The sequence below is a fragment of the Haemorhous mexicanus genome, chromosome 3 (assembly GCF_027477595.1).
Source record: "Haemorhous mexicanus isolate bHaeMex1 chromosome 3, bHaeMex1.pri, whole genome shotgun sequence".
NCBI lineage: Eukaryota > Metazoa > Chordata > Aves > Passeriformes > Fringillidae > Haemorhous > Haemorhous mexicanus.
In genome coordinates, this window is record NC_082343.1 from 87,980,064 (window position 1) to 87,996,452 (window position 16,389).

General features: G+C 40.4%; 1 protein-coding gene across 2 annotated transcripts in view; it reads right to left on the reverse strand.

The window, feature by feature from the left end:
* Positions 1-16,389, reverse strand: part of KCNQ5 (potassium voltage-gated channel subfamily Q member 5) — a 277,904-nt gene that overhangs the window by 22,529 nt on the left and 238,986 nt on the right. The window contains exons 8-10 of one of the 2 annotated variants that reach the window (XM_059842614.1): positions 15,045-15,139; positions 13,486-13,512; positions 4,713-4,933 (exon numbers count right to left, since the gene is read on the reverse strand). In XM_059842614.1, the coding sequence (XP_059698597.1) occupies positions 4,713-4,933; positions 13,486-13,512; positions 15,045-15,139 (343 nt within the window). The remainder of the gene's footprint in view (positions 1-4,712; positions 4,934-13,485; positions 13,513-15,044; positions 15,140-16,389) is intronic. The other variant, XM_059842615.1, reaches the window with a different exon arrangement.

Here is a 16,389-nt window from a genome sequence, read left to right on the forward strand (position 1 = left end):
GCATTCTTTCCATGGCTCTTCTAATATACTCTACCCTCAGGATTTTGTTCAAGTACTCTGTAGGGAATGAAAGGCTAGAGGTCATGTGAGTGTATAATGTTTGGGGATGGTGCAAGAAATCAAATATTTCCTTAGAGAGTTCTTTTTAATTAATCAAATGAAATATGTTTGTAATATCTCCAGTGCTGAACACTTTTGATGTTTTATTCAGAAAGCCACACAATGTCTCTAGGTTACAGTAAAGGCACAATAACTCATTCAGAGGCTTAGAAGCATGGGAGGGTAGAAAACAAATATAATTGGGTATTTTTGTGCCTCACAGAAAACTGCATCCACAGCATAATATTGGTTCATTTATTCAGCTGTGGTGGTACAAGACTGGTGCATGATTTAAGCAGAAAAGGTTCTGTTCCTCAGAAAGTAAGGCAAGCAGAAAACAAAACAGGACAGGAACACCATTGTAAAGAAGAGGTTTTGTGTGGTTGAGTGTCTGTGGATGGCTACACAACATACAACAAGGCATGGGCACAGTGATTTAAGCAAGGCATGTGATCACCTGTACTATTTAATAACTAGCACAGACTGGCACAGACTGACCCTGCTGGTGAGTATTCTCATGTTCTGGGCACCACTCCCCACAGGCAGTTTGGCTGCAGCTTCCCTGTTTTTGCTAACAAAACAGGGAAGAACCAAAGCCATACTGCATGACGAGGCCTTGGGGCCAGAGGTAGCTCCTGGCTCACTTTGTGTACAGGTGCACAGGGGGCTGTGAGGGACTCCAAGGTCAGGCAGTACCTTTGCCTGTGGGACACAGCATCCCTTTGGGGAAGGCTCTTCCATGACCCTATACAATCCTTTTAAAGTGTGTGCTTTGTAAAGCTACTATTTACCATTCCTGATTGGTGAAAATTTCCCTTTCATCTGCCTCATCCTATAATTCCCTTTTAGGCTGATAACAGAGATTGGAAATACAGCATTCTGGCACCTTTGTTAATTTGTGCAGAGTCCCCTCTTCAACAAGATTTCTGGAAGTTGTGAACTACATGTCACCAGAGACTGCACATGTATTTAAAATCTGATTATGTAAGTCTTGATATTCACTTTCCCCAGCGCTGTTGCTGAATGCCCTAGAAAGCATCTCCAATCAGGCCACAAAAAACTTCTCTAACCATCAAACCTCTCTCAGGTTTGGATTCCATTTGCAAATGCACATATGCAACTGAAATAATTACTGTCATTGTCAGACCCACTTTGTCAATGGCAATAAATGGTTTATGGCAGTTTCAGAAGATTGTTACTAACCATAAATAAAGCCATTTGTGCAATGGTTTTTGTCACACTGTTCTAAGGCTGTTATGCCAAAATCCTTTTGGGATATACCAGTGGCTGGCTTAAGTGTTTTACTTGCTGCCAAGAAATTCTCCTTTTATGATTTGAATATGCAGTGGGGGAGTGCTGGAGTGTTTGTTTCTGGGTAGCCTAAGAGGCAAGCTACTACATTTTCAATCAGGTTAGCCCTTTAGCTACCCCCATGAGCTCCTGTCTGGACTCGAAACCTCCCTTTGCAAGCCAGTTTCTGGTTGCTAATGCTGAGTTTCTCCAGCAGCCTCTTTCTGATGGTTTTGGCCCAGATTCCAGCCATGTCCTTACCAGAACTCAGTCAGCACTGCAAAGTCTCTGTGTCGACCATCTATCTACCTTAAATCATCCTCATATGCTAACAATTTTCCTTCCTTTTGGAAGCCTCTCCTTATAATTTGCATCTTTCTTTTATTTTCACACAGAAATCAGTCCTCTGTCTAGGCAGAGCATTTACAACTCCACATCCCATACGGTGAAATGTCCTTTTCTTTTCTCTTTTGGAAGAGGAAGTTCATAGTAAGACTCTATATTTTTCACTGATATGAAGTTTTGACACTGAACTGGGTATCCAGCACTATGTTGTCACTGCCCCAAAGGTATATTGTAATGTAATTTCTTCTCCCACCAAACACCCTACAGAGATGTAGGACTCACCAGAAGGACCAGAAGTTCAAGGGTACTGTTTTGTGCCCAAGATTTCACCCCAAAAATTTGACTTCTAGTTTTGGCTTGATGATTGGCCTGACAAAATTATTAATTATTTGGCTGGGGAATACCTCAAGGAGGAAACTGGAGGACCTGGCAAGCAAGAGATAAGAATAATATGCTGCAAATACTGTTTTTTTCATCCAGTGAAAAATGCAAGATGTTCTAAATTAAATACATCATCTTGAGACCTTTTTCACTGAGCTGTCAAATGCAGAAAGTATCAAGCTATGAAAGAAAAGAAAGAAAAAGAAATGAAGGTTAGTAGTGCCTGACTTTTCCTGCAAAAGTTTGGGTAAGGCAGAAGGGAGCTGTCTCTCAGCAGTGAGCACACTGGACATCTCTCTAATCATACTGGTCCTAGAAGTAGTTGGATGAGGTCCCAGAATGGAAACTTGGCATTTGCCTAAAAGCTGGAGACAATGGAAGCTGTTCCTTCTGCCACAGATGAGAAATGGGTTGTATCTGTTGGCCTCAGTTCATAAGGGTGGACTAGTAGCTGGAAATCACTGACCAGGAAACAGGCTGTGCTCGCCCTGAGGAGCGGGAAGATCTTCAAGGGTTTGTGCACAGGAATGAGTGCTCTCTTGTTGTTTCTGTCTTTTATCTACAGTTATACCCAAGGTGCTGTTTATGCCACCTTTTCCGTGAGGGGGAAACAATCAGAGGCAGCATGATCTGCTTGTGCACATAGTTGTTATTGATGGCAATAGGTACAGGACAAAATAGGGGACGTGCTGAGGAAATGCTTCTATGATAAATGGGCTGATGAAAAATGAAACAGGTGCTTCAGCAAGGAGCTGCAGAGCTGGGGCAAAAGTGAGCCTCTGATACTCTGAGAGAGTGCTCAAAAAATTATTTTCTCCTTAGGTCACTTGCAGGCACGGTGTGAGTTACAGGGTTTTAACCTATGAAATTACTTCTGATGCGGTTTGGGGACGATACTTGTGCTTTATAAGTGATTATGTAGGATGGCTAAATTTAGACAGGGTTGCTTCAACCACTATGCCACCTAGAGCATGTCTCAGTTCCCATTGTGGCCTTGGCTGATCTTCACATCAGCGTGAGACCCAGGCTAGGTCACACAGCCCCTGTGATACAGCTGCCATGGGACATAAGCCAGGGCCTGTAACCCAGGATGGAGATAGGAGTGGATAGCAGTGGATAGTGGAGTGGAGCAACCTGGATAGTGTCCTGGTGGCTGATACACCCCAGCAGCTCACTATACCTCAGGCAAATTCGGAATTTCGGAAAATCTGAGACATCTCCATGGGAGAGGGCTAGCCTGGAATGATGACCTTAGCAAATACCATTGGTTTGTCTTGGTTGCCCTCCAGGAAATGTTTATTTACTCAGGCTTTTCCTGAAGAGATCTGTTGTGTAAAACATCCTCACTGGGGATGGGGCATTGCAGTTCAATGAGTTTTTGCAACCTACAGGTTTGTGATAATACGTGCTCTTAAAAAGGAAGCGACATCAACATCGTACTTCTGTCTAATTAGTCTTACCACAATTGTTGGATGGAGCATGCATGATGCCATTGTAGAAAGAGGTTGTACCTTTCCCATTCAGGCAGGGTCACTGCATTCTGTGGCAGTCAACCAGTTTGTTTCCCTTGTTTTTTACATGGAGGGTACCACAAGAAAGAACAAAACATTCATAGATTGGGAAATATGGGAATGGAGAAACCCAAAACAAAATCCACTGGGGCAGCAGTACCCCCAGAGCTATGTGAGTGCACCTTTCAGTGCTGGACCCATCCCACATAGGGGTCAGTTTCACTTGATTCTCTCAGCTCCTGCCTGTCAGGGGGCTGCTGTCACCCAATTTGGTGCTCCTTGGTTAGAGGACTCACTGTCTTTGTTTTAGCAAGCTTTGTCAGATGAAGATCCTTGCCTGAATACCAGATAGTTTAATGCCAAATTGGACTTAAGCTAGAGAATGGAACAGCATAGGAGGCAGCTTGAGGGAAAGGCTGGGCTGCCTGCTGCAGGTTCAACAAGACATTTTTACCAAGATCCACCTCTTTACATTTTAGGAGTGCTTCCTCCATCCAAAATACCCTATAGAAAGCAATACATAAAAGCTATAAAACTGGTTTTGTTTGCAAAATCTACCTGCCTTATCAAGGCAGATACAAGCCTGTAAAACTGAAAGCACCCAGCAGTGTGTCCCTTGGTGGCAGGTGATTGCATCACCAGTGCAGGCACTGGGACTGCTCTGCCTGAGGGACCCCCTTCTGTACAAGCTGTGCTCCTGGCTGACAAAGGCACAGACAATGCTGGCTGTGCTGTATGGACCACAAGCAAGAGGCAGCAGGTTTGGGCAGCAGCTGAGCTCAGTACTGGGAGAGGGGCCATGACAGAAGAGCTGCCACAGCCAATTCCCTGGGATGCCTTTAATCCACTGTGACTTTTCACAGTGACCCCCTTTTCCACCAGTTGTTTCCTAAGCACCACTGACATGATTTCTTGGTAAAAAAAATAATCACATTATTGGGGTCTTTGAAAAAGACTGTAGCTGGCTTGTGACTCTGCAATTCTTTCTGCCTCCCTAAAATGTGCACAATCACTGTGCAGGTGTGCAGGAGTGTGAGCAGGCTGGGAGCAGCGTGCAGTGACAAACAAGGGGTGAACAACTCCTACCATCAACCATGGGTTTGGGCTGGGAGCTCTTCAGCCGCAGCGAGGGCCTGAAGCGGGTTCGGTCATTGAAGCTCCAGCTCTTCTGGACTTTGGTTGGGCTGCCCTCGGTGGCAATGTCAGCACCTGGTGACCGGCGATCCCCCACTGAAGACTGCCTGTTTTTTATACTTTGACCTCGTGGGCTGGCCATCCGGACCCGCTCCTTGAAACTTAGCTTTTGACTGTGAGAGAGAGAAATATATTTTATTTCATAGTTATTTCAATCAATTTCTTTTTTCTGTTGTATGATTATTGAAAATAATGTGTAAAAAAATCTCACTGGTATGAATCTGTTTCCTAAACACTTTTATTTTCATTGAATATATTTATAATATATTGAATCTATTTCATTAATGTATTTAATTTGTGAATGGAACTGATTCGAGGTAATTGTTTTTTGGTAGAAGCATTAGCATTGCCAGTCTATCATACAGTACAGAATAACCTTCTAAAGGAAATTAAAAATAACAAATAGAAACAATTTCACCCAATTATTATACATTAATGTCTATGATGTTTTTTCTATTCCTTGAACTTGAAGGTTTGTCTCCATCTTAGTCAGCCAAGTTCAGTGCATTTCTGGCCATATCTTCAGATAAAAAAATCCAAAATGTATTTTATTGTTACTGCATGCCATGTAGTTTGGTTTGAGGTTTTTTTTTGAGCAGGCAAAAAATACTGTTAGTGTATATTCATGCTTTTGGAGGATGTGGCACTTCCAACATTTCATATGCATGATTAGTGATCACTCATATCCAGAATTCCTTGTTAGAGCACTTGGACAAGACAAAGCCAAACTGAATAAAATATCCAAGAAACAGCATGATGACTGATTAACGGAGATGTAATGATATGGTGTGTGCTCCCTAAAGTCATTGCTGAAGATTCAGCTGGGAGCTGACCATGTGCAGGTGGTAATGGACAGGTAACAGAGCCCAGCCAAGCTCATGACTGTGTCTGCTGCATCAATGGTGACCCTGTGCTCTTATGGTTGACCAATTTTAAGGTTGTTTTTTTTTTTTTTCCCTCCTGCTGTGCTTGCAATCCTCTCCCCCAGCCAACTAAATGTGGGTTTTGTAGATTTTCTATTTCCTGGTGCTTAAATTACCTTTGTCCAAACATATCTGATGAACATCCTGTGGTCACTGTGACTAGCTACCTATACTTTTTAATTATTTAACATTTTTGCCTTTGTTTGCCCCTTCCTGTAGCAGAAGACACAAAGAGCAAACAGAGAAGGAGTCTGATACCAAGGTCTGGAAACCTTGTTTTATGGGCAAGGTTAAATTCAATTGGTTGAGCAAGGGAATGGTCACCTTGATCAGTGGTCCTGTTCTTTCAAGGGGAGAGACGATGAGGGCAATGCAGTGTCTGTTCATGGCATGGTGTTACTGGGACTTGCAGTCCTACTGGTGTAGGCTTTGCAGGGGGTCTTTTAAAACACCTTTACCAAAGACTGCCCACCTGAAAATGATGGTGGTTCTTGAAGTTAAGACACTTTCTAGTACTCTCAAGGTCTTTGCATTTAATTTCAGCATGCCCATAAGATGTTTTGAACAGGAACAGAGCCTGCAGGTAATTAACTAATGCTAATATGGACTATGTGGTTCTTAGATGTTTAACCTACTGCATTCTGAAAATAGTGTTAATATGAAGTGATATGAAATGGAAAGTAGTTATGAGCTCTGTGGCCATGAAATGTTGTGATAAACATATCTTTGTCCATGCATAGCAAAGCATAGCATTTCAGTCTGAGTACAAACATCCATGAGAGCAGAAAGGATGCAGTTTGTTGCAGGCAAAACACATGCTGGGGTGCTTATACTGTGACAATTTACAAGAATATTGAAAAATGAGCACATCAATAGAAAGATTATTAGATAAATGTATTTCTATATGGCATGTTGGATTACTTGAAAGAATACCTTGACTACAATTTCTCAATGTAATCCCCTTCTTTTCTTGCCCAAATAAGCAATTGTTGAAATAAATACATCACAGGGATGAAAATGTTATCTATTTCCATTGTAAATTGTTACCCAATGCTGTGGCATAAGCAATACAAAAGACCCAGAGAACCTAGTATTTGAAAGAAAAGTGTTCCAGAATTTAGCTTTGAATACAAATTACATTTCAAGACTGAATTATATTTCAGCTCAGGAATCTTTTGCATTTCACAGCAATGAAAATATAAACTGTAAAATATTTATTAACCACATTATTGCACTCTCATACAGAATGAGGAAGAGAATCAAAACCAACTTCTTCTAATAGATATTATTGCTACAAGTGCCCCCCTTTTTTTAAACTCCCCTTATGGCTCAAATTGTTCTTGCTATTAAAAAATGATGTAAAATAATGCTTTTTTTCCCAAATATTAGAGTTAAAAAGTTTCTGGACATCTCTCTTCATGCTGCACTAGTAAAAATTAAAGGAAAATGGCTAAAATAGCCAAACTATTAATAGCCAAAAACTATCTATATAGATAATATTTTTTAATAATCACATCAACTCCAAAATATAAATGAAAATTTAAAACCAACGTCAAAACAACACGTATTGTTCTGTCAATTAATTTGTACTAATGAAAGCAGTGGCTGCCTTTAAATGATTGGTAGACATGGTTATTCCATTTATAAAAGCTGAATGGTACACAATGACTACTTAACCTGAATATCTTTAGTTCTCCAAATCAACGCAGAGAGGCAATGGTGAAAGGAACAGTAGGCATTTTATCTGTACTACAGACATTTTTCAAAAGTGCAATGCTGAGAATTAAAATTTTAATGTAAACTGCAGAGCTTATACTTAAAAACTCAACTCAAGTCTGCTTTGTAGCAATGACAATGTACTGGCATGCCAAGGGTCCATGCAGAGAGTACTGCATTGTGAAGAGAAACACAGCCCCTGAAGGAAGGAGGGTTGAAAACTCTCTTCTGCATCTTGAGATGCATACCCAAAGAGACTAGTTAGAGCAGTTCTTTGCTTCTTGGATCCCTGTTCCTATTTTGAGACTGGTGGGAAATGTTCCTGAAGTCACTGGGTCCTTCTCAGCACTGGCATAGATTGTGTGACTGACAGTGGAGAAGAAAGGTTGAGAGAAGAAAGCTTGTGCTTAGGAACACAAGCTTGTCTTGGGGCTCTTCTATGTATGATAAATAACAGATCATGAAGGAGTAATTGAATCAGAGCACTCTGAGCATACCCTGACATGGCTTTTCCCTAGAGTGAAAGTCCCTTTCCTTATATCATAAAGCCTAGCTCCTGGCTCTGGATTCTTTGTTGCAATAACAGTAGAGATGGTGTTAAAATTGCAGAGTGAAGATAGCACACCATTCAAGCATCTTTGGACATTCTGCATTTGAATCAATAGCCAGTGGCTCCTTTAGGGCCCTTTATTCTGATTTAATGCTGGTTGTGTCAGTACTGGCTTGTGTGTGTGCTAAAAATCCTGCAATCTTTCAGGTCCTGGCCTATTATATTTTTTATCTTTCACTTTTTCTCCTCTTTTTTTTACATGATATCCAAAGGAAATCCCTTGAATCAATGTAAACCTGTTAATTACCATTGGATATTCACACATCCCCACAAACTTTGTGTGTTTGTCCAAAAGGCAAAAACCATGAGAAAGAAACATGAAAATAAAATAGTACAAGTTCTTAAATCAAAAGTAAATTACAATGATCTGAGAGATTCACAGCTGCTTCCAGTTATCTCTGCATTCCTTTAGATGTGTGTCTGTCCATAATTTCTTGTACTTTATTTGACTGATAATTTAGCCCAATTGGTTGACACACATTTTTCTTCCTATGACAGACTTCCCTGGCAATGGTAATCTCTTTGGACTTATCACTCCTCTCTTCTTGCAGGTTGAAAGTTGTGGAATGTTTTCTTATCGATAACACTCGAGCTTTGAAGCATCTTTTAGTGGAGATCAATTACAACTGGCAGCTATAGAAAAGGAAGCTAGAGACATTTCTGTATTTGTCTGCCTTCTGAAAAGTCAGTTGTAGGATCTTATGACTCATTCCTCCCAGTTCATGCCCAAGGCGCTCACTTCCCTAGGACAGCAAATGACTTTCTAATTTTTATTTCTTCGTTTTCAAATTCAGCGTTTGCCACCTTTCTATGAAGGAATGGGTGTGTAGGGACACTAGAGGTCACTGTAGCTTCACTGCAGAGGGAACGATCACTTTCTCCCGGTCCAAATGACTGCTCCGAATAAGAGTTTGTTTTAACTGACAAATGCAGACAAACCTTTGCTCTCCCTTTCTTCCACGGACCATCTCCCTATACTTTATTAACTGAGCATCTCTTTCCTTCCCAGTCCCACTCCCCCATTTGCCTGCCACCTTCCTAGATTTCTGGTCAAGTTAAAACTTCTGCTCTGCCTCAGCCTCACACCTGCAGCACTACTGCTTGCTACTAGCCTTAATTTCACCTTGTTTTTCAGCTTTTCATACTAAGCCAGTTGGTGGAAGCAAGAATAGGAAGAAATTGAAATGAATCAGAAATAACTGGAGGGCCTGAGGGTGAGGAAGAAGGCTTTGAGCCTTGAGACAGAAGCTAAAACTGCCAGAAATTATCACCTATGGCAAACAACAGCAGGCAGATGCATGTGCCAATTTTCAGCAGTTAGCTACCTATAAATACAGGTGTTGGTTCTTACTGAGCCTACAAATACTTTTACTGAAATTAAGCTAAGTTGAACAATTGCAAATGCAATGGATAATACTAAGAGACTTAAAGTTCAAAGACTTCGCCACCAGTCTCATGCTAGGACCACAAACTCAAGAAATTTTGTGTTGTATCTCATACCTTCAATAAGTATGAGAAGCATTTCAGGCCACAGTATATTATAGTTCAATTGTCAAACAGAAAAAGTAAATATTCAGGGTGTTTGTGCATTTTTTCCTTTTCCAAAACAATTTCTAAACGAAGAGAAACTATTTTGGTCCTAATTTTCTGTAATCAGGTTGTACTTCCACTGTCTTTTACATTCTCTTTAATAAGTAAGAAAAAATGCAATCAGCTTGAGATATGAATCATAGGCTTCTTCCCGTAAGATTCATCTATTTAGGAATTACCATTTTTGGTAAGAGACACAATTTTCAGAGAATTCAGCTGAAGCAGACGCTTGGTTTCACATGCATTCCTCTACCTTCCAGTACAGGATGCAGGGACATCACCCACAAACTATGTCCAAGGGGATTCTTCTCAAGAACAATTGCACATTTTGGCTGTTGTAATTGCCTAGCATGGTATAGCTTAATATTCTCCACTGATAATTCGATGGAGAAATCAACTGCCATGGTCATAAAAATCCTCTTGGACTTGGGGAAATGGCTTTACCCAAATATTCAACCCCAGTTTTAGATCTCCACAGGGCAATGCATTCCAAAAGTTGAGGTCTCAGGCAGAGAAGGGGAATGGGGTCTTCGTAAAATCGCGATGTGCTGCCACTGCAATTGTCTGGCTGGATGAGTTTGAAACAACTGTGTTGCTGCCATTGTGTTAATGGCATTGCAGGCAACAAGCAAAAAGGGGCTTACAAGCACTTAAAAATAAATAGGAAACATCATTTGGAGAAGTAAGGAACTTTAAAGCACTGAGGAGGGGAAGTGAATGGATCATGCACCTGATGTTAGTTGGCATTCTCAAACATCATGTGAATAGGCAGGATGCTGAATACCTATGTTTCCGAGGGGTGTACATCCTGAAGAGCTTCTCTTTATTACTACAAAGCTTACTAGGAGTGAGGGGAGATAGAGGACTCTGTTACTAAGCATTCCAGTGCTGGGTAAGGGGTTAGGTTTTCCACCTCAAGTTAGATTATGCATCATCGGCAATTTCTTTTTTATATGGTGCATGCAGAGTTGTTTACATTAAATCTACTTTTAGAAACAGATATGGTATAGGAGGTGAAAGAATTCCATAACATAATTTACTTGTTTCCCTCAGAACAGGGCTGAGTTTTCCCCTGAAGATCTTATACTGGCAAAACTGCTCCTTATTGCACCAGAGAGAAATGTCTGAATAGGGAATGCATATTCAGCCTCATGAGTTACAAGACTAGATGGGTGACATTCATTCTTTGCAGACACCCAGTGCATGTCCTACACACAGTTTAAGACTGATTATGCTCTCTGTATGAGACAAGGTTCATCAGTCTTGATCTAGTTTCCTGCACAGGAGCTATTTCAGCCATGTTGTATAACTGAACAGAGATAAATGTTTGTTGGTTTTCAGTGTGTGCATTTGCAGATAATAAGAATTTAAGACGTAGTCTTTTAAAATAACTTGCACAACTCTGGAACTGATTTATAGAAATATCTCATTTATAGCCTGGATACACCAGAGAGGTTGTCTACCAATACTTTGATAAATGATTAATTAGAATACTTGTGTGTAAAATTTTGGGAAATACAACATACATATTTTTATTAAAATCAATCTGAAGCTGCAGCCTCATAAGCACAGCTCTCTCAACTCAAAGGCATAGCAACATTTAGTCACCTAATGAAAGACTGCAGGTTTATACATGACAAAACACAATAATTAATTTCTGTAAATATAAGTCAATTTGGTAGGAGAGAAGATAATGAACTTTTCCTTAATACAACTTTTTCTTCATTGTTAGAAGGGAATATAGAGCAAAGAGCATGTTCAGAATTTAATCCAATGTATTGCTTGTACAAACACTTCTTCATTTAAAGAGTGAAACAAGAAGAATCTTAGTTCACAAAGCATCCCATGCAAGTCACTTAGCATTGCAGTAAGAAACAAGTTAAGTAGTCAGGGACACGTATCTCAAAGTACATTGCAGCAGTTTGTATTTACATCTTTGCCACAAAAGACCACATACACCACATGTATTTTAAGTGATACAAGCATACAGTGATATATCAGCATAAGAGCAATAAATAGCCACTGAAAATAAATAGCCACTGAAAAAACACATCTTTTTTTAAAAGGCACTGAGTGGTCTATAGGGTTCTTACAGTAGAACATGATCTTAGGAGTTAACTAGTTCATTTTTACATAGACACTAATTTGCAGCAGGGCATGTATTAATTAAGTATTTCTGAAAGAGCAAACATCTTCTATTCAGTGAAAATAAAGTGGATAAGATCTGGCTAAATTGTTGACTTCTTTTAAAGCCACAACTGGGAGAACATAGCATGGTTTTGACAGCTGGGTATTTGGGTTTTTGGGGTTTTTTTTCATCTAGTTTCCAGTTATTGTAAGTAATTTTGTCTCTTTTAGTGCTTGCTGGTACAACTGGGAATAACCTTTCCCCTCTGCACAAATCCTAGTTTTAGAGGGATGTACTCATTTACTGGCAACTTCTGTGTCACCTTTAAAAAAGTCAATTTTAAATGCTGCTGTCAAAAGACTAGGAAATACAGCTGGTGAGTGCAAGAAGTTTGGATCAGACTGTAATAATTTAATGAGATCAATGTGTTGCTAGCAAGCCTGTGGAGGTAATGTATACAAAAAATCCCAGAACTGACATAGCAAATCCTGTCCCCTTGAGTTCCAGTGACACTAACAGCAGTTACATGTGCTTGGAGGTAAAGGTCGGAGTCAGGTGCCAGAGGAGCAGTCTGGGAAGTGGAATGGGACATGGGTAATTGATGCGAAGACTGAATAACCCAGAAGCATTTGTGAACCACAGTACAACTTGGGGCTGTATTTCAGGGGCTGATATGTCATCAACACTTTTTTCCTTGGCTTTTCAGCGTTTTCTGCTGGGAGGTAAGGTGGGCTATTCTCTGAGCGTGCTGATCCCACAGTGCCAGCTGCCAAACGCCTGCTGATTCCCATCCCTAACGAGTTTCTGAGATAGAGTAGTTTCTATCCACTGAAGCCTTTCCTGCCCCAAAGGATTTGGGCTATCAGTACAGCAAAGACCAGCATTTTCTCCCACTGCCTTAGGACATTCCTCTCCACAGCTTTGTTTAGCCAGTGAAGATAGCCCTGCCAAGGCTTGCTGCTGCCAGCTGTAGGCAGTGGTGCTCAGCTGGGATCTAGGCTGGGTGGAAGCCCACCTGTGCTCTGGGCTGACAGCAGCAGGGCTTTCTTCAGCAGAGCTACCAGTCTGGCTCCTCTGCCTGAACTGAGCCATGGGGGAGTGCAAGCCATGCAGCCAAGAGGAGGTAAGACACTGCAGTGCTGCTTTCCCCCCACCTCCTATGTCCCAAAATGCTCCTTAGGAGGGGATGACAGAAAAGTTTAAAAATGTGGAGACATGGCACTGAGGAAGCCTTGAAGATGCTCCTGCAGAGCAAAGGTGACATCCAACCAGACCCATCAAAGGGTCCTCCCTGCAATGGAGGGTTGGTGGGCTTCTTCACATTGCCAAATTGAGCTACATGTCTGTAACTTCCTCTGCAATTCCCGCATTGATTTTACAGCAGAAGCTGGGGACGTGTCCTTGCCCAGGAGCTGGGTCTGGGGAGGCTGGTCCACTGGCTGCTCTGTCATTGTTCAAACTGAGCTTTTCTCAAAGCTACAGCATGTTAGATTTGTAAAAAATTGCCTATTTTTCCCATAGAAAAACTGTGACAAAGAAGCAAATTTCAGCAGCATATGAGTTTAAAAAGATCCAATTTGTGATTATTATCCATCAATGGTTGCAGTTCATTGAACCTACTGTACAGAACCCAAGACATCTAAAAGCCATTAGGAAACAGCCATTTCACAGATAAAAGAAATAAAAGAAACTACAAACCTGCTAGAAGATTCCCCTTGTTCTTTTCTTCAGGTCAGGGAGTGGGAGGGAAAAACATACTTGTTATGCAGATAGTAATCACATTACTTAGTTAGAGATGATGTTATATGTATGATAGACATAAATGGATATGTTAATTGGTGCACAACACACACATTACATTGCAACCACAAAAACATTCAAGCAAGACTCATAACTACAATGCTTCTGGAAAAGAAACTTTTCAGGTTTATTAACACATGCATAACATGCTTAGTACATACCACTGCAGACTGAGTTGGCAAAGCACTTAGGCAAAATGCATTGCTGACACATATATAACAGAAAGCTGTAGTTTCTTATTAGATAAGTTATTTCTGGTAAATAAAAAGGTTCAATTTTAGCACAGCAATATGCTTATTTAAAATAAGAAGTAGATGCACTTTTAGGGACAGTCATATTTTAGAATATTTTATGTGGGATACAGCTTCATTATTTATGTAATTTTCTACCCATCCATTTATACTAATGTTGCTTTCAGCCTGTTTGTATATGTAAAATATCAATACTTCATGTAATTTTTAATCTAAAAGCTCCTTTTAGTGTGGAGCAGCTTGGAATTAGAGTTATGGTAATGGATTACTTACGGCTCTGTTCTTGTCAACTCTTTGAAATTCAAAGATCAGCTTTGGATACCCAGCCAAACTTCTTTTTGGCTGAGCTTTTTGGCACACAATTACCTTTTTACTGTCATGTGGATGTTCATCACCCAGCTTTGAGAGAAACCACTAATTCTCTTGCACTGTCTGCAATTAACAACAGTTAAGATGCTTATCAGAGCTTTCCCATAAGGCTCTTAGCGCTCTCCTTTTTGATCTTTATCAAGTGTTTTTTACTTCCTGATCTGTGCCCTGTATTGAATCAGTCAACTTGCTGCCTTCTGCTAAACCTTTTATTGAATTATTGAAAAGTCTTGGGCTGCCAGTGCTCTGTGAATTCTCACCCAAACTAGGATATCAAATATTTCCTGTCTGCCAAACTGTGGCAGCAGGTCTTTTGAGTCTTCTTCCACTGTCTGCATGTATGACTGCGTATATAGTTTGTCCTAAGGAAATACTGAGTATATCAGAAGTTATGACAAAAAGGAGAAAAATCCCCAGTGCATTCACCTGCAAAATAGCACAAAGCACTCTTTCTTTGGAAAGGTAGATCAGCAGCTACAGCCTTATACAGAGGCACAGGCATAAACATACCATTGAACCAAGGAACACGTTCTGCACTAAACTTAATATTTTTCTCCTTGAGGATAATTTGGAATGAGGTGAATCATTAACTGTGATGCATGAGTGGGTTGTTGGGAAAATGTTTCTAATGCCTGTGCATTTCTAAGATAAATAGCAATGATTTGTATTTGTTCCTAGGCTCCTACATTATATTGATCTGATTTGTTAGTTGAAATTTTTAATGAGAAGACTTGAGAGGACTTAAGACAACAAACCAAGACGAAACAGACAAATACTAGTTCTCTATAAGCTCGAACACACATCAAAAACAGCACCAGCTGCCATATTTGTACCTACTTTGTAGGGCTGCAGGTATGCAAGGCCTTCAAATGAGGCTTCCAGGTAGCAATGGAAACTGATTTCTCATCAGCAGCATAACTACGCCATACACACTACGTGCAGGATACACGGTAAAAAAAGAAAAAACAAGGCAAGAGGGAGTAGGGGATGAAACAAAAAATTGAAAAGCAGATTAGTAACCGATACAAGTTGTGTCCTTCTCTTATCATTCATAGCACTGATACATGCCTGAGGGCAGGAAGAATACTTTCATAATATCGCCAGGTGGCTGCCGTGTTTGTTCGGCTGGCGTCGGTAGAATAAAACCGCCAGGAAGCCTGGTATGGGGAAACAATAGAAAAGCACAAAGGAACCAAGAAAATGAAGTGACCATGCCACCGCACTGACTACGGAGGGAGGGGATTTTACTCAGACCAGAATGTGCTCGGTTAGGCTGATTCAGGAAATGCCAGTACAAACCTACCAAAACTTTTGTGAATCCCAGTACACCTTACGCAGTAAGATAAGACTTACTGGCTTCGTGAAAGCACCAGAAGATATTCAGCACATAAAGGTGCTCAGAAAAGCATTGCAGTGGTTTATTTGTGACAGGTCCATAGGGGACACCCACACAAACTTGCAGTCTGACGTAAAGAAAATGTCATAATGCATTCTGCAAATCTTAATGAAAACCAGACAAAAGCACTTAGAAGAAAAGAGAAGCATTCTCTGCGGTTTGAAACGCTGAAATTATTCATTTTGTGTTTTCAAACATTTAACAAAAGTGAGTAACCAAAGCATAGCATGGAAAATGTGTCCATTGTTTAGATTTATAATGCATGTAGATAGTAAGATGAGCCTTGGTTCTACAAGCTGGGACATGTTCCCTGATGTCAGCATAACTATATTAATTTGTACTAGCTGAGCATCTGTGCTTCCTGTATATTGTCAACCATTAAATGTCATCTAGGTATTCTTGTATGGAATGTAATACTCTGTGTTTTTCTACTGTGCAGCTCCCAGAAACACATCCAGTTCTCATTAACAGATGGAGAACTTGTTACTCACTTGGAAAATTGCTTCATTGGTTGATCATTCTCGATGTCAAAAATTTCTGCATAATTTTTAATTTGAAACTCTTTGGTTTTGGCTTATAGCCAGAGTTACTTGTTATGTTTCTGTCTACTACATTAAATGGTCCAGTAGGTTCCAAGACTTCCTCTCTGAGCTTCTGTGGTCAAAATAATTCTCACACTAAATATTTCTTATAAGCTAAAGAAATTGAGAAAAGTATATCCAGACCAAATATTTCACTTTTCTACAGCTATCTACAGGTAAAGGCTCTATCAAAGAGTCTATCTGT